Source organism: Eretmochelys imbricata, chromosome 1 (assembly GCF_965152235.1).
Source record: "Eretmochelys imbricata isolate rEreImb1 chromosome 1, rEreImb1.hap1, whole genome shotgun sequence".
In the NCBI taxonomy this organism is placed as follows: Eukaryota; Metazoa; Chordata; order Testudines; family Cheloniidae; genus Eretmochelys; species Eretmochelys imbricata.
This window is the reverse complement of record NC_135572.1, coordinates 265685152-265704224: the sequence shown is the minus strand read 5'-3', so window position 1 is coordinate 265704224 and position 19073 is coordinate 265685152. Positions and strand designations below refer to the sequence as shown.

Sequence of the window (19073 nt, the reverse complement as noted above, 5' to 3'; positions counted from 1 at the left end):
GTCATGATCTGAGGTAGATGGAGTTTTAGGAGCTACCGGGGCTCTCAGAAGCATTTTGTTCAGTGGTGTTTTTTGCTGGAGGAGATATGTTTCCAGATAGTGCCTGGGAATTCCACCAAAGGAATGCCATGCAGCCCTCAGGCTCAAATTAATGCAAACAGATCCCATGCTGAAACTGTAAACACAGCTCCTGACCTTCAAAACATCAGTGTGAAGAGACAGACATCAGAAGACAATAGTCCCCCTCGTTGGGGGTGGGAGGGGGAGAGTTTATTCTGTCTCTTGGCTGTCCTCCGTTCATATACTGTCTGACCCCTCAGTATAGCTACACACTAGTCTCAGGAATGAGGAGCCATGAGCTTTTTGTCATTTTATCCAATCCACAGCACTCTATAGGAATCTGAGATGGGAATGAACATAAGAATGGCCAACTGGGTCAGAACAAAGATCCGTCTAGCCCAGTATCCTGTCTTCAGACAGTAGCCAATGCCAGGTGCTTCAGAGGGAATGAACAGAACAGGCAGTCATCAAATGATCCATCCCCTGTTGCCCATTCCCAGTTTCTGGCAAACATTGGGACACTCAGAGCATGGGGTTGCATACTGGATCACATCGTCTCTGTCACCTCTGCCCAGCCCAGGATTATTAACTGCAATATACTCTGCAGAGTTCTGTCCCATCTTGTTTTAAATTGCCCAAATGGTGGAGCTTCCACAGCTTCCAGCTTTTCTGGAGATACTATTCCACAGTCTAATAGACTGCACTGTTGGTAAATGCTTCCTGATGTTCTGTCCTGGCTCTTGTACAGCCCTCATCACTGAGGTATCGGAACATCTTCCAGGAGCGCATTAAGCAACGTGACTAACATCTCTCACTGTGGTTCTTCCTGTCTCTCCTCCACTCCCTAGGAGGAAATGGTGTGGGGATATTTTAAATGTGTACGTACACTGTATTATATATTTAGATTGGTAAATGCAAGATCAAAGAAGGGGGCTCTGCACTTGGAGCGGAAGGTGGTGATGCTTGTGATAATTCTTAGTTCCTGTGGAAGTTTGGTCCGACTCTTGAATTAGCAGCTGAGAAAGCTCTGCGCAAACTGCACTCTTGCTGCAGGCAGTTTTGTTATTGTTAAGGAGCAGAGCAATTGACTGTAGTCTTGGTCTCTGAGCTATGGTAGCCTGGCCAACTCTTTTTTTTTTCTTTTTTTTTTTTCCAGCAAACAGTAAATTAGCCAAAAAAAATGCATGGAGTTGATACAAATTTGCTGAATAGTTTCAGCCAAAAATTCTTTTTGGGAACTGAGGAGCCATTTCACACAACAGCTGGAGTAGGTGATGCTACCACCTCCTGTAAAAGCTCAGGTCTGTGGGTAGCACACTCTGGTGGGGTGTGGAAGGTCCAGGTTCAATTCCGCCCTCTGCCTAAGATGGAGACAGTTTTTAAACTTCACTCTCCCACACTGCAGGAGTGTGCTATGGGCTATTCTGGTGTGGGCCTTTCTCACTCTCTACTGTTGAAGCTCTTCCACTGGGTATAAATAATAAGAGCAAGATTTGAAGTTGGGCTTCCCATCTCCCAGAGGTGAGTACCCAAACCACCAGGCTATAGAGGCAGTCTCTCTGGCCTACTATATAATGAGTTATACAAAGTGGAGCAGCTTCAACAGGTGAGAATGAAGCCCAGTGGCTAGGGTACACGTCTGCAATGTGGGAGACCCATGTTTAAATCCATTCTCCATATCAGACAGAGGGGAAAACTGAACCCAAGTCTCCCACAACCCCGCTGAATGCCCTTACCCCTAAATGTTCTAAAGCTTGTAAAGGAGGTGGTGGCTGCACTACCTCCTCTTGGTTTGTGAATCTATCCTTTTAAAAGCACTCTGCCCAAGATGTTTCAGACCAAACATTTCATTCAACCCAAAATGGCCTTTTTCAAATTCAGTTAGACCCAAACCAATATTTTTTCAGAACTGCCACCAAACTGACAAATCATGTATTCACCCAACTATAATTGAATGCTTTGAAGAGAAGGGCTAAGGTCTTGAACTGGACACGGTCTTCCATGGGTAGCCAGTGGAGGAAGCAGAGGACAGCTGCAGTGTGTTCGCAGTAGCCGATGTTGCTGAGATGAGTTATCGCATTCTGTGCTAACACTCATTCCCTACATCTACCCTAGCTCAGTTTCATCCCATTAGACCATGCTAAAACTCCACTTTCCTCTTCAGTGTTTACACCTTTTAAATACTTGTATATCTGCCAGGACCCAACTAGAAGAACAGGGAAAATTGCAGAGCAGGTATCTTGAAATGACATGGCATAGGGGAAGGGGAGGAGTCACCTTTTACTTTAAGAATATTTTTTGTATGACAGTACTGAGGGTTCAACACCACAATCCAGCTGAAGGTTGGCATTGTCTAGGCAGTATCTGCCCCATGGTACAGTTGGTGGTGAATGTGGATGACACACTCAATCAGAACTGGAAAAGTTTCTTCAGCTGGATTTTCCTCTTTGCCAGGCTCTATGCTTGAAGTAGGACCACCTCCTTCACTGCCACAAGTCATCAATGGCAGCAACCTGTGCTGATGGCCCATTGATCAGAACCACTTTGGCCAGCACTGCCAGAGGGAACTCTGACTCCCAGTCACACTCTGCCCCCTCAGATGAGGCTGGAAGTAGGGATTATAACAAAACCATCTCCCCTCCCTCCAGAACAGCATTAGTGACATTCCTACAGTGTGACTGCTGCTGAATGCCCAGCATTCCTCCAGTTTCAGCCAGTGCCAGGCACCGCATCTAGCTGAGCCCATCTTTCCACCCTATTGCAAGGACTGCAGCACCTTTGGCTTCTTTCCACAAAGCCAGCCCCCATCAGTTAATCTTTCACAGCCTCTCCCCCAGGGCACAGAGCCAGTCATACCAGCTGCAAGTGCATTAACATATATTATGTGCAGCAAAGGAAATCTTTTGACAGATGCAAGCTGAGGAACTGGCATATTTGACTATCTGAGAACAATACATGTGACTAATTATTTAAGGTTTAAAATGGCATATATGCAATTAAAGTGTCTATAATCCTAACATACCCGTGACAGATTAAGAGTAGACTGGGTCCCACTGGCAGCACTCATGCCTTACAGGAAACAAGTAATGCATTCATTTGCAACTCTAAGCAGAGGTACTTCCCTACTAGATGTCTCCCTGCAGAAGAGATGTTGAAACAAGTTTGCTGCTGTCCACTGTAGCTGGCTGCTGGCCAGATGGATGTTGAGAGTCCATTACACTTTTTGGACAAATAAGAGTAGCTCAGTAACTTCACTGTTCTAGCTTAGCCCGTTTTGAGAAAGGTGTTAGTGTTGGATGCTGTGTACGAGTGATCATGGAAGGGGCATATTTGCTGCTATAATTACTTTGCTACTTGTGGTAGACGTACCCTGTCAACACCGCCAGCCTCATGTACCGGTGTCTGGATCTTCCCCCCAGCCACTCATGCAGTGATGCACCTTCCCTGTGCTAGTCCATGAGATCTCTACCATCTCCTCCTTGAATCCCTCAAGACCCAGTTGTAGTGTGATGCCTACAAGAAAATGCCAACTAATAGCAGCTAGGAAGAGGACCAGAACAAATACCTGATAAAATCTCCTCTCCCACCCATCCACTCTTGCTAAATTGCCTGTCTTCTCAGAGTGACCCCTTTGGCACAGAAAGTGCAGCTTATATTTGGACAGTGCCTAGTACTCAGTCAACATGCTTATAAGGCACAAAAATGAAGTCTAATTATTCCAGAACACTAATTAAACAAAAAATAGGGAGAGAAACTCCAAAGCCTGACTCTAAAGACCCTCTCAGCTGAAAGGGATGGGCACTAACAATTGGTATATATGGCACATGCTTTCTGATCACTCAAAGGCCTTCCCCTCACATTTGCTGCTTCCTCTCAGACATTCAGAACTATTTAAAGATTGTCTGCAAGCAGAAAAGAATTGGGGCTGGCCCCTTTTTGCTTCATTAGCCCATTCAAATAATGCCCAAGAGGTTTCTATACAAAAATTGCTTTTCTACTGGTTTTTCACATCAGAAATTTAGGTCTTGTCTAGCCTGGGGGGGACGCACTGGTGATTGGAGAACTAGAGAAACTGACACAGGTCAAAACGTTGAGAAGAGATTTAATCAAAGTAAAACTGTCAATTGGTATTAGCAAAATCCCTCCCCATACCCCTGTGAATGTTTGGGAGAGAGGAAGTCTCACTCCTAGCCCTTCCATTAAGGTTTGAGTGCTCACACCACACACTGTCTGCAAGACCACCAGCTGAGTCTCCAGCAAAACCAGATCTGGTCAGAAGAGCAGACTTAACATCCCTGATATTTCTGAGGTAAAAATAAGCAGAATCCCCTTCCTTTAAAAACCCTCAACCAGCTGTCAGGCCTTTTTACCTCAAAGCAGCAAAAAAAGATCAACTTTTTAACAAAGTCATTGGCAGCTCAGTTTAAATTCAAGAGGGGAATAGATGAGAGAGAATGGATGACCAATTTGGTTTGTAACGTCCTCCAGCCCCCAACTGCGTGACTGCTAGCATTCTCCCTGCCTGTCAATCAACCCAACAGTCTTCTGGGTCCACAGTGTCCATAGAGTTTTAGAAAGTGGGAAAGGGGTCTGTTCCCCATCCTTGTTACCCAGACAGACTGAAAAAGAGAGCATACTGGTAGCAACTGCCCCCAGAACGCAACCACCTTCTCCCAAAAAGAAGTTATTGTATCTGATACTGAAAACACAGGGGAGATTTTAATTGTTTATTAGATTATCTCAGTCCTTTGTTTGGTGGTGTGATCTGAGCAACCTGCTTAGCAAAGTAAGAAATGTCAGTGCCACAGGAGATTCCAGAAATGCCACAATCCTCAACTCCCCTCTCCCACAGCAAATAGAATAATTTCCCCTCCCCTTCCACATTGCTGGTCAGCCTGGTGACAGTGACAGTATGAGCAGATGTTTCAGGGTCTCTGGCCCATCTTCTTCAGAGTTCGATTCAGCTGGAAGAAAAGCAGCAGCCTGTTACAGAGAGGGGAGTTCAGGAAAACCCTCACTGCTGGGGCTCTCACAAGCGCACCTTCCCAAACACTCCCACACTCAACTGTGCAAATGCCCTGAGGCAGTAGTAAGCGTAGTCCACAGTAAGGAGAAAAAAAAAACAGTAAAAGCCTCCCCACCCCACAACAGGGGAGATCCAGGACAAGAGGGTATAAGTGTTTTCAGTAAACGATAGGGCAAGGAATGGGGTGATCTGCTTCTATCACAGACAATTTACTTTCTCTCTGCAGTGAGCACTTGGATATGACTGGTCCTGCAGTGGCCCCTGCTGGAAAAATGGGGCAGAGACAGTGTGTTCCTCCTTGCTGAGCATCCAGCAGCAAGAAAGGGCGGGGGCATCCTATAAAGCTGCTGGAGCAGGGTCCCAAGGCTTTCAGAAGGGTCCCTTCTGCCCTACATAGAATGGTGGCCGTAATTAATTCCCACTGGTGTTACTAATGGAAATCCTTTAGACTCATCTAAGGACAACTGAGCCCTCACAAGGTGGCAGCAAAACATATCAGGATGGGGGAGGAGAACACATCACAGGTAGATACTCCAGGGAATAGCTTAAAGTTGTCTCTTCACCAGACAGAGCAGATTAACCCTACCCTCCCTGTTGGCACCACTAAATGAGTTAACCTAATCCCTCCCTGCTCCCATTTTGCAACCAGGACAGTGGTTATGCTGGGCCACAAAAGAGAAGCACAACCTTCCCCCAAAGGTCACCAGCTGGCTGTTTAGAATACAGGCTTCGTTAGGCTCAAAGGGGGGTTCCTGCAATCCTTCCCGATGGCTTTGGTGAGTCACTGAATAGAAACATTCCAGCTGTTTGATCTGGTCTCACAGAAGCACCCGTACCCACACAGGCATCTTTCCCACTAGTCCTAGACCTTCCCCAGACTCCCCATCAGGGATTATTCAGAGTCCCCTGCCCTAGTTACCCAGAGCTCACCTCCTCAAATTTGTGGATCTGGCGGATGAAGAAGTCCCCATAGCGCCGAGCAACCTTTGTGTCTGCAATATGGATCATGTCCTGTCAAGAGAATATGGAGCAATCAGGAAAGGAGCAGAGTTAATTCTTGGGTATACAGCAGCTTTACTGGGGGAAATGACCCACTGAGGCCTGAGATCAGTGTCAGAGACACCCCTCAGCTGCACTAGTCAACAGATAGAGCCCAGAATTAAGCCACAGCACTCTAATTTAAATTTTTCTTTCAGGGTAGGCTCTTGTTTACTCTTGCAAATGGAATCCAAGTCCACAATGTTTTAACTTCCTGTGGCCTTGTCTCCATTCAGCCCTGATGACCAATTTGATGGTGGAGGCTCCCCATCCCAGCTCTTGGGCCTTTCAGGGTAGCTTTCCCCTGCAAGGTCTGGTTCACTCTCTGCCTCCCTCTAGCAGCAGCAAAGGAGCAGGGCTTCTGCTAATGTTTCTGCAATGCTAGGGAGTCAATGGCAGTTCCACTTGGTTTGGGTGGGTGGGGCAGGCAAAGCAAGAACCAGGCCTTGCAGGAAGCAGACCACCTCAAGGTCCAGGAGGCTAGAAGCGGCAATCCTTTCTATCCACCAGGCTCCCTGACATGATTCAGGTGGGGGGGGGGGGGGGCAGAGACCTTCTCTGAAGAGTCAAGTGGCAATGTACCTGGAGGCCCTCACTAAGCAGGAAGGACTCTTTTCTCCTCCCTGTGCGCACCTGCTGGCCTTGACCTTCAGGGACAGGCTGGAGTCTGATCATTCTTTGGGTCTGGATTTCCAGCAGAGCAGGCGCTAGCTAAGAGCTGAGGGTGGGCCGAGTTGAAGGCTTTAGCAGCAGCGTGGCCAAGCAAGACTCCCACATGGTGGGGAAATGAGATGGGCAGGGGAGGTGCTAAAAGCTGACAATGCTAGACACTGCATTTAAATTGAAGTCTTGAGCTATTATTGAAACATTTCCTGCCCAGGATCAGTGACATGGAGAGGAGTATTTGGAGCCTGTTTACTCAGGCCAATAGGTCTGATGTGCTTCTATGGCACAGGCCTAAAGGTTGGCCAAGAGCCTGCCCAGGCACATGCTCCTGGCACTACCACTTCTCCATTAATGATGCTGTTGAACAGCAGGATTCTGGCTTCACAGCAGCACTTTGAACCACCTCTGGGGATGAGTTCCCAATTAAGAATATGAAATGAGGAGAGAAGGCACGTACCCCAGAGATTGGCATGAATTTCTGATCATGGTTTTTCATGCCTGAGGCAGAGGGAAAGGGAAAGAGAGACTGACCTTGTCAATGTAGAAGTCAACCTCGGAGGCTGACTGGAACTCCCCATCCAGGGCTGAGATGCCGCTGGTCCAGACCAGGTTCTTCATCTTGTGTTTGAAGACCAGCAGCTGGATGCGAAACTCCTGCTCCGTGAGGTCCAAGAAGCCAGCCAGCTTGGCCACAGGCATAGTGGTGTAGAGCTTCAGGAAGCTGCGGATGGTGGACAGCTGGGCCTGCTGCTGCACCTCATCTGCAAATACCTTCAGCTGCTGCAGGAAGGGCTCCTTGTGGTAGTTGGGATGCACATTGTCATAGTTGGGGACCACAGGGGAGAGGAATTTGGGGCAGGCATAGCTGAAGAGCTCCTCATACACCTGTGGGTCACCCTTCTGCATGCGCAGCATCTTGTCCCCATACTTTTCCCTCAGCTGCAGGTGGATGCTCTCATCTATTCGCATGGGGTACATGGTGAGAGCAATGGCCAGAAGGGCATGCATCTGCTCATTCTGCTTGTTAATCTGAGATAGAGAAGACAGTCATTAGAAGCCATCCCTCCACTGTTATTTTACAGTGCCCAGGAGAGAGCTCGGTACCACACAGTACAGAGACGTGCCCTTTCCCCAAAGCATTTATAATCTGGAACACCATGTGGTGAGCATGGGGTAAATAGGAGGGGAAGGCATGAGTTACAGAAATGCTGCTAATGCTCACCTTAGCATTAATCAGTTTAGACACATGCATCTATTGGTAGTACACAGATCTCCCTTTCAATACCTACCATTCACTTAGTTGTTGTATGCACTGTGGAAAAGCAGAGTCTAAAGGAGGGGGCTTGAAGGAGGAGTTGGTATTGGCTTGGCAGACCAGAATTGAGGTGTAGCAGGAGAAAGGGGCACCTTGGAGATGGTTATGGAAGAAGCAGACAACTAGGACAGCAAGCCTAGCACCAGTGGCAAAGCAGAGGGGGCAGGAATGATGTGATAAAAGACAAGGTCAGATACATAAACGTAGGCAGAGTTGTAAAGGGCCTTGAAGGGGAGGACATATTTAAAAACCGATGGTGGGTGGAACAGAGAGCCGGGGGACAAGTTTAGATCAATACGCAAGGAGGACTATTTTAGCGGTCACATTCTGAATGCGCATGGTGGGGGATCAGGGAGGCCAGCAAGGAGGTGACTGCAGTAGCTGAAAGGGGAGTCAGGCTGTGGGGAGGACGGGGTTAGCTCTTTGGCTAGAAAGAAAAAGCCAAATCTTTGAAGTGTCATGGAATCAGAAAGAGTAGGATCTGGACATGTGAGGAGTCAAATGATCCATCAGGATACAGAACCTGGTGTTGTCAACCATGAAAGAACAGGAGAGAAGAAATTAAGACGAAAGTGAGGTGCTTGGTTCTAACAGTCAGTGACACAGGCCAAAATGCAAGACTGGATGGAGAGAAACAGATCATGGAATGGAGACAGAGACTGGTGAACTGTCAGCAAGAAGATGGCACTGAAAATATATAAATGGATATGGTTGCCCAGAAATAGGAAGTAGAGGGAGAAGGAGGGGCTATGGATCAAACTCTGTGGGACTGGGAAGGATGACAACTCACCCAAGGAGATGCTGAGAGAACATTACCACACAAGCCAAGGGCGGACAGAAGGTTATGGAGGAAGTTATCAACAGCAGCAGAAAGGTCAAAGATTGTAAGAGAAGGATAGTGCACTGCCCTCGCTCCCCTTACCATTTCATACTTGTAGGTAGTCCTCTGGAACATGCTCTTTGTCCTCTGGATATAAAGGAGAATGTTGGCAAAGACACGGATGGCATCCTGGTAACGCCGCATCATAAGGTATGCAAAGCCCACGTAGTAATAGGTGGTGACCTGGCACTCTGGCACCCGGGAATACATGCTCTGGAGAGGAAGAGACACACAAACATGTAAAGTTAGAAAAGACATCTCCCACAACAACCTTTAGCACTTCTTTCCGTCAGGGAGCCCATCTCCATCAGTCTCCAAACCAGTCCTACCACAGAGAAAGGAGAGGGTTGACCTGCTGCCCTCAGTGTTTCCTGTACAGGGAAGTGAGAAAGTTATCATAGCAGACTGGATTATCTAACAGATCATTTCCATCTCCCTGGCAATGGAGGATGGTTGCCAGCACTATGTTCATCTCTTCTTGTCCAGGCTAGTGTTTAAAAGTTCTCTCCTTCCCATGACAGATTATTACAAGCTAACAGACACCACTGTTGGGTATTCCCCCCACAATATTCAGCCTAAAATTTATCTTCATTTCATCCCATACATGCTAGTTTTACCTGTGTCTCACACTAAACACATCCCATGCCTTCCCACCAGTAATAGGCTTCAGGCTCAGTTGATAAAATTCCATACATTGCAGGGTGTTTGCAGTCCCTCCACAGCAAGTGGTTTAAGTAGCCCATTCCACCCCCGCATACAAGCACACAGATGGATAACATGCAGAGCTCCAGACCAGTCCAGTGACCACCCTGATGTTGCAGCTGGACTGCTATCAATCACAATTATCACAGGGGGTCCATGATCCTAGAATAAGCATTAGATATGTGGGGTAGAATGGTTGGTACCAGCAGGGCTGGGGATAAGGGAAGCACCTGCTAACCAAGACAGGACCAGGGTGCCATACTGTTAAAGGACACTATCTAGTCCAGCTAACTAGCACAGCAACATCACTTTAGCATATGATACTTCAATCAACATTCCCCTCAGCATGGAATTGCACCCAGTACCCTAGAAAGCACACCCCCAAGAACACGTATACATGCTAGAACATCAGGGGACAGCTATGTGTGTAGGATTTGCATTAAGTGTTACAGTATGCTGTGATTACAGCCCCATGTGAGGGTGGAAGTTGACACCCCCACCTGACATTTAGAGCAGGAATGAATAGCTCCATAGTTGGGCAGTTCATTGTGATGATCGGGGGCCCCACGCCTTTAGATAGCATTTGCTGCCCTTTCAAATAAAGGCATTTTAAACCCAGAAGGGAGCATTTAAGAGCTGTGGCTTATTACCTTCTTGTTGAGCTCAATGTTCTCCAGAACCTTGATGGCTTGGTAGTAATCCCCCAGCAGTGAATGTAGGCGCAGTAGCCCCACAAGACTGAAGTAGCCCAACATCTTATAGAGGGAGTGACGACCGTACTCTCCAGCCACGCTCTCAGGATCACCTGGAAAGAGAGGAAGTGTCACACTTTCTACAGGGGGAAAATGGGCTCTCTCCCCACAACTCAACTACCTCGGCCCCCTGGATATCAGAGGGGTGGATAAGTCAGGAGATGCAGCCTTCAGCACTCCTCCCAAACTGTTTCCCAATCAACCTCAAATAATTATCCCTTCCCATGGTAACACTTGCCAGAATTAAGGGTTTAGCTCAACTGCCAATTAAACCAATAGGAAGTCAACGGGCGTTAAACAAGGATTTGTCCCAATCTTTAAAACGTTGCAATCTCATCCATGCAGCAAAGAACAGCACTCTAATGGTACATCTGCATTCTCAGAGCTTTACTTGGGGCACAGACAGCTCAACTCGAAGAGCCCGGACAGCAACTACTCATTGCCTGCTTTTACCTATTTATAGAATGAGTTTGGTGCAGGTGAGAAGTGCAGGACCGACAGCATTGGAGTTTGAAGCCTTCTCTCCTCAGCACAGACAGCAGCAGTGTAAGCATACACCAACCTACCACATGCATTTGGACAAGAAGGGAGTTATATCTCAGGCCCACTCAATCATAGGCCTCCAAGCTGAGGCTGCCAACTACTGTCACCTGTGATGGGTTGGGTTTTTGGTAAATACGCTTGAGACACCTCAGCTCATTTTGCAGAACAGTCCCCAATCACTTCCACCCCAGACTAGAACCAGTAACTTCAAGGAGAAAGACTTTGCATCCCATTCCTAATCTCCCTTTCCCTTTGATCACTCTTCTTGGCCAACACTGCATACTCGGGAATCCTGACCCCTCACCTCCACTGGTGTAGACCTCTAGCTGTCGGTTGATGTTGGACTTGTCCACCAGGGAGTGCAGCACATTGAGGACACTGTGGACATTCCAGATCTTGGGGTTTGACCGAAGGAAATCAATTTCTTCTTCAGACTTCTTGGCTGTTTTGCAGCGGTACTGGCTGAATGACTGGAACTATGGGACAAGCAGATAAGAAGCTAGCACAGAAAAGCCCATCTAAACACCAGCCTTATGGTTCTATCATATGACTGAAGTACTGGAAGCCACAGGTCCCAACAGCACCTTAATATGCGTTATTACTTGGCAGGTCAAGAGGACAAGTTATACAAACGTAATGCACCTAGGCCAAGACTAATGTGACGCAGATACTCAGCATGAGGGAAAACCTACAAAGCAGCATCACTAAGGACCCAAGGGGTGGGTGAAGGACTGACAATTAGACATGACTGAAGTGGCAGCGAGAAAGTGGCTCACATACACACATAGAGGCATCGTTTCACACAGCAAGGAGATGACAGTCCATCTCCATATGCACTTGACAAGATAACACCTGGAATAGTGTGATCAGTGCCAGACATCTTCACACCAAGACATCAAACAGAAGGGAATTCAGAGAGACAAAAGTAATTTAAGATCTGGGAGGGTGGACTGATGGAAGGGGAAAATAAGGGATATTTCAGCTGGTATCAGGAAATGTTTCCTGATAGCAAGATCTCAGTCTGTGGACTAGTTATATTGCTCTGTATGTTTGGACTTGGAGATTATTCCAAATAGAAGCGGTACAGGCACCATCAAATGAGAAATCTGAAGGTGGAAAAAATACAATATATAGAAAACAATCCTGCACTGGTCAGCTAGGGTGGACAAACATTCTAATAAGTGCTTTGTAACACTAGATGATTTTAGCCAGGCAGCTTCCCATCATTTAGATGTGGGAGAGCTGGGGCAGAGAAGATGCACTTTACAGAAACAGGTCAGGATGCAGGAACTTGAAATGGAAATATGGGTAAAATGTCACAGTTCCCCAAATATCCTCCAATAACGTGAAGGAATTGTTATAATTAGAGAAAAGGTTAAGGTCTTTACTTCCTATGGACCTCAAATCCGAGTACTCCCTTGGATACTCTGCATATTGGGAGATCTCAGCTACAGGAATCACATGGAATGGAAGGGGGAATGATGGAGAACTGAACAGCCTTAAGCACCTATGCTGCCAGAAGCCCCAGCAGCAGGCCATGTACCTGGTAGATGAATTCATCAATGATATCCCACAGCCACTGGTTGGGTAGTTCCAGAGGAGCAGGGCCATCAGCATCTGTAGGAGAAAAACACAAGCTTTTACCCACAATCAAAAAGTAGGATGACAGTGACATGAAGCTGTAGGGGAAAATATGGGCATCACTGTAACCTTCCCCTTCAAGGGTGGAGACAGAGCAGAATTTTCCCATTGAGTGAGGTCCCCAACAGAGAGATGATGCAATAGCTCTGGTCGCACCCACTGCCTCCTCATTTGAGGAAAACACAGCAAGGGCTTCTTGACTTAAAAGACCAGCTTTTCAAGTCTGCTTATTAAATACTCTACAGCAGTATTTCTCAACTGGTGGGTTCTGACCCCCATAAGGGAGACAGGGGACAATCAGGGGGTTGTGAGGCACTGAAAACTTAATACAATCTAAATCAAAGAAAATCTCACTCCTCGCTTTCCTCCCACGCGACTATTCCCCTTCAAGGTCAAGTATTCTCTATCAGCCTCTCTAACCACAAATGGATAAATAGGCATAGCATTGTTATTGATACATTTACTAGAGAGTAATAAGTGCAAGGGGATCACAAAATGTGACTTCGAATAATGGGTCTCCAACCTGAAAAGGTACAGAAAACATTTATCTTTCTCTCCATTTGCTCACAGCTCCACTCACCCCCCCCCACCTCCACCCCAGTGCAAAAGGAGAAGACACCTCCAATAACTCACCTACCGTTTGCAGACCTAAAGAAGGCTGATTCTCTCCTTTTGCTCAGAGCAGTTCAGATTAGTGGAGGGATTTGGAATTGGTGTGTTTTCAGATGGATGAATGTGAAGTGCTATCAATTCAGCAATTTCTTTCCTTGAGTAAGACCATGGGATTCTTTCCTCTATAATCCATAAACAAGCATACTTCTGTTCTTCCTTCCCCCCTCCCCCCAGAAATTCACACACTAGTAAGTGGATCATAGTGACTCACTCAGAATGTAGTTGAAGAGATTGCAGTAGTTGTAATAAGATTCAAACCTCTGCTCCAGAGAGGGGCCACCCTGTAATGAAAATGGAAGAGAGAGTGGGGAAGTCAGTATAGTCTTCTTAGCTTCACTTATCTGCTAACTGCAGAGGGCCTCTCAAGCGTGGCAGGAATGGGTTCAGGGCTATCCTCATGCCTTTTGTGCAGTCACACTCTAGAGTAGCTGAGACACTCTTTCACTGACGATTGAGCTGCCAAAGTCTTTATAATCAACCAGGCCAATCATCATCATCATACACCCCCCCACCATGACCATGAGTGCACACTATGGTTATCAAGTAGAATCAGTCTGACTGTTCATGTGCAAATAACTCCTTTCAGAGGTCCTGCTGCTTTCCCAAACTAAACATCTCACAAATGGAACTTCTCCCCTTTCCTCCTAAACCTCCTCCTGTCACCACCCAGACCGGGGTGGCCAACCTGAGCCTGAGAAGGAGCCAGAATTTACCAATATACATTGCCAAAGAGCCACAGTAATAGATCAGCAGTCACCACCACCCCCCCCCATCAGCTCCCCCCCCCCCACTCCCAGCGCCTCCCACGCATCGGCAGCCCCGCTGATCAGCGCTTACCCCTCCCTCCCCACACCTCCTGATCAGCTGTTTCATGGCGTGCACGAGAGAAGAGCGAGGGCACTGCAGGCACAGGGGAGGGGGCGCGGAGGGCCTGTGGCAGAGCCAGGGGTTGAGCAGTGACCACACATTGGAAAGTTGACACCTGTAGCTCCAGCCCCGGAGTCGGTGCCTATACGAGGAGCTGCATATTAACTTCTGAAGAGTCGCATGTGGCTCTGGAGCCACAGTTGGCCACCCCGACCCAGACTCAAGATCTTCGGATTATCTTAAAGAGCTCTCTGTCCTCCTTCCTTCACATGCACGCTCTTGACAAATCCTGTCAATTCTTCCTCTTCACAGTGGTTCAAGTGTTTTATTATTGACCACTTTATAAAATGAGCAAACGTGTCAGGGAAGCACCCCCTTCCCAACACCCCAATCCCTCAGTATTTCATTTTTAAGAACTCCACAGGCCATAGTTTGAGAATCACTGTGCTACTACACCTGTAAAATCTACTCCCCTGCCCAATCTATTCCTACTAGTAAATCCCTGGATCATGTCTCACGCTAATGCAACATCTCTTTCCTAATCTCCCTGCTTCTCCCCTCTCTAAATCTACTCAAACAGTGCAGCTGGATCTTCTCCCTCTTTCACAATCTCTGAACCATAAACTGACCATCTTCCTATTCTGGCATTCATTTCAAGTCTCCAATTAGCTTCATTCCTGCCTATATCTCAGCTCTCTTCTTCCTCCTGTTTCCACCCCTTGAACCATTTACTTTGCCCAATCTTCCTTCTCCACTAGGGATTCAGAACCCTCTTTCACAATACACCTCTCTATGCTGGTAGGCTGCAATTTCTTGCACATCAGTCTCATTTTTAGTCTAGCACCCCACCACCAGTCTCCACTCCACTGCTTCCTACAGCCATCCGACAATTGTAAAAGTTAAATAAAAAGCCACAAAACAAGCTACACTTCTCTTGGAATTACAGCTCTGTCAAGGAGAGAATCCAATTGTTTTCGGTTGTCTCTTCTCTCCTTAATTCACCCACCACAATAATCAGGTGGCATTTGTAGTTATTTTTTATTTGTATGACCATAGCACCTAGAAGCCCCAGTCATGGCCAGGGCCTCACTGTGCTAAGTACTGCACAAACAGAACAAAAAAAGACTGCCACTGCCCTGCTCCTGCCCCAAGGAGGCATTACCTAATTTATATCATAGACTTCTCAAAAACCTTGCCTTCTTATGTGAACCAATTATTATGAACTTTGTGCTAGTAATCACTAGCAAGAAATAGAGCCAGATTACGAGCCTTGGCAGTGGATGGAAGATCAAGTGTTAAAATGTCAGAACTCAAACGAGGCATTACCAACCATAAGCCTGCGCAAATTTCTCAAGATCCAATCAGGACCTCATGGCAGCATATCAGAAGTGTGAACAAATTTGTTCTGCAGGAGTTATCTGAATCACAGACAATGTGGTCCAGAGGGAGGAAAGGGCAAGTTTTACAGAACAGCCATAGGGAAGCCTGCATGTAATTAGCAGGACCACATAGGCAAATACTCACACTGACTTTGGCGTAGATGTGTCTGTAGTAGAGCTCCTTGTACAGAATCAGGAAGACAGCATCTGGAAGAGATGGCAGAACTAGATATTTGGAAGACATTTTGCCAAGTGGTCAACATAGCCAGACGTTTCAGGTACACTGGGAGTCTTCCCCATGCTGCAATAAGGGAAAGGGGAGCAAGAGGGCCCCCCTATGGGGCTTGAGTAGGGAAAACATTTAAGAACTTGTTTCCCAACCTTGGGGACACTGGACAGAGGAAAGGAGCAGAGAGCATAGGGAAAGCTGCAAGGCTTTGGATTCACTCCCATTGCCAATGATAGATGTGCTGTTGTGGATAAAGCAGTGGACAATTCTTTGAAGCCCACTTTGCCATCATTCTTCTTTGGCAGTTCCTGAAACAGGTGGCCACAGGAACAGCATTCAGCTTGGGAAGCTCTCACCACAGAATTCAGCTCCAAAGCATATGTCTCAGCCCTACCAAACACCAGCAACGGCCAACCTTCATCTTGAGGAGAATGAAATCTGGTGTGTTGGGAAGGAAGGGGACAAAACTAAATAAACAGAAAGCAAAGAACAAAATAAGAGGAAAAAAGAAGAGACAGAAGGAGAGAGAAAACAGACAGAAGCAGCAAAGACAGCATCTATGCCACGGCACAATGTGAAGATATATTGGGGCCCAGCTGCAAATCAGCAGGGGAGGCTCCAACAGAAAAGAATGAGATTGCTTTCTTTGCATAGGAGATACTTACAGCTCCCTTGACATTTTACCACATTTATAGCACTTCCACTTCTCAATATGATGCTTAGAAAGCTTGCTTCTGAACTGACTGGATTCTCAGCCACACAGAGTGGGGAAGGAGAAAAATGGAAAAAATGCTGGACAAAATCCAGTGTCTGCCTTGACCAGAAGGATCAGACTGCACTCCTCCCATGCAATTTTTGCTCCAATAGCCAGAAGGACTACTCTTAGGGTAGAAAGTTTGATCTCTAGATCTCATTCAATGCTTGGCCTGTCTGCTCTCAGAGTGCCAAAGGGGTCAGTTACGATTAATGAGTAGATGTGTAACAGGAAGGAACAGGACAGAGACATCAGCTGATCTCCTTCCAAAGTAAAGCAGTTTGCTTCTCTTTCCTCCAAAAAAAGAAAATACCTACCGTTTCCAACCTGTGGTGCAATTGCCTCGGCCTCTGGCCAGGGAGTGTTCTTAAAGAACCTTTCAGTCAGTTTGGTCCAGCTGTGAAAAAACGCATGCAGAGGGGATTGCAAGTTAAACTATTCATTCATCAGTGAAAGAGGGATGGAGTTAAAGATTTCCAATCCTGAAGATATGCCTTGTTAGATCAAAGCTATTTCCACACACAGATTTCTAAAGGAGTCTATTATACATGAGAGAAACCAGTTCAATAGATCTGGAAACTGAAGTCCTCTTTTATCCTTAACACAGAGAAGTAATGCAAGCTTGTCTCACACACCACCTGTGCCAGTGTGACTTAGTCATGGGCTGGAGGGACCATCTCTAGAAAAGATTCAGACACTCCATGGCCTCTTTGACCCTTGGCAGGTGTTGATGTTATCAGCAAGTGAGCTAGTAAGCACCAATGAGGGTACTTTTTTGGGATATGCACATTAGAAACCGGATTGAGACTCATTTGATATGAATTTCAATCACTACTAACCTGGGTTTGGGACAAACCAGCTCTCTAGAAGTGAAAGGATCTCTTCCGTCTCAGACATGCAAATCTACCCCCAGTCCACATTTTAAATAAAGTCCAAATTTGGATCAAAGCAACTGACTGGAGCGCCCTTTAATAAAAGCAACAAAAACCCCACAGGACCAGTTACAACAGCAATTCCCACCCTGGGAGGGATAGGTTTGTACCTGTTTTCATAGATATCTTGGATCTCATACACCTTCTGGTCAATGACATCACTGGAGACACGGCTAGCCTGAAGCTCATACACCTTCTGGTCAATCAGATCCGAAACAGTTTTATGAAAATACTGGATGAAGTTTTTGATCACTTCAGGGATCACCTGGTAGGTCTGTTGCTCATATTGGCGTTCATAGGCTAGATCCTGTTTGGGGTCTCCTGTGGAAGAGCAGTGATCCAGCACATGATTTAGGAGCATAGCTCCGCTCGGAAAGATGCCCAGAGACAGCACAACCAGGCTGTATCTGGGATCCAAACCAGCTTGTCACAAGTTTAGATGAAGACAACTCCAGCACCAAGACAGCAAAACAGAGTTGAGTAACATTTCAGGAAGCGTCTTGCTTGGTCAGGGTCCTTCCCTGGGAATTCCCACCTTTTAGAGCAGTGGTTCTCAACCAGAGGTCTTCCAGGGGGTACATCAACTCATCTAGATATTTGCCTAATTTTACAACAGGCTATGTAAAAAGCACTAGCAAAGTCAGTACAAACTAAAATTTCATACAATGACTTGACTATATTGCTGCATATACTATACACTGAAATGTAAGTACAATATTTACATTCCAATTGATTATTTTATATTTGTATTGTAAAAATGAGACAGTGAGCAATTTTTCAGCAATAATATGCTGTGACACTTCTGTATTTTTAGTCTGATTTTGTAGGCAAGTAGTTTTTACATGAGGTGTAACTTGGGGGAACGCAAGACAAATCAGACTCCTGAAAGGGGGAGAGGTAGTCTGGAAAGGTTGAGAGCCACTGACTTAGAGCCATGCCAGGTCTCTGACCAACTATTCACACACAAAAGTGCAGGGAAACCACTAAGGGGAGGGTAGAGTGGTCGGGGATGAGATTCCCCCCCCCCCCCACGCCGCCCCGTTGGAGAGTCACATGAATGTCCCCCATGTGCCAGTTCCAGCTCAGGGGCATGCGGGCGGTCAGGGACCCCTGGTGTGGGGGGGTGGGAACTGGGGCATCCCCCTGGGAGGGCAGGGGCAGGGCAATGCGCGGGCACCCTGGCTCGGCCGGGCAGCAGGACTCACCTGTGTGCATGTCATAGTCACCCTGGTACGTGTAGGTGTCCTGCGGGGCGAACGAGACACAGAAAGGGGGGTGTCACCACGGGGAGCTCAGACCCACAACGGACCCTCTTCTCCCCCCCCCACCGCGGGCCCGGGTCAGGAGAGGAAGCCAGGCCCTTCCCCGCCCTTGGCAGGCCCTTCCCCGAGCCCCTCAGCCGTGAGTCAGGCCCCCCGCCCGGCCGCTCCGCACTCCCTGGAGCCGCGGCTGGCCGGCTACCTCGGTGTCGTAGTCCTCGGCCGGGTAGGCCATGGCGCGAGCGGCGGGGAGGGAGGGTCGGTCGGCACGCGGCGGCGACGGGCGGCGCGGCAGGAAAAAGGCTCCGGCCGGGAACGCGGCCGCTTGCTGCAGAGACCGGAAGAGGCGGGGCGGGGC

The 19073-nt window shown here is 47.3% G+C and overlaps 1 protein-coding gene across 2 annotated transcripts; it reads right to left on the bottom strand.

The window, feature by feature from the left end:
* Positions 1-4773: 4773 nt before the first annotated feature.
* Positions 4774-19045, bottom strand: EIF3L (eukaryotic translation initiation factor 3 subunit L). 2 transcript variants are annotated; one of them, XM_077829557.1, is made up of 13 exons: positions 18918-19045; positions 18662-18701; positions 17567-17777; positions 16842-16921; positions 15687-15748; positions 13507-13576; positions 12526-12599; positions 11287-11458; positions 10338-10492; positions 9028-9198; positions 7322-7819; positions 6017-6097; positions 4774-5024 (listed from the first exon to the last, which is right to left on the bottom strand). In XM_077829557.1, exons 1-13 carry the CDS (start codon positions 18948-18950, stop codon positions 4986-4988), a joined length of 1686 nt encoding a protein of 561 aa, XP_077685683.1. In that variant the 5' UTR covers positions 18951-19045; the 3' UTR covers positions 4774-4985. The 2 variants fall into 2 exon arrangements, with proteins under 2 accessions (XP_077685683.1, XP_077685692.1); XM_077829566.1 differs by lacking the exons at positions 16842-16921; positions 18662-18701; positions 18918-19045 and having other exon boundaries at positions 17567-17776.
* Positions 19046-19073: the final 28 nt, after the last annotated feature.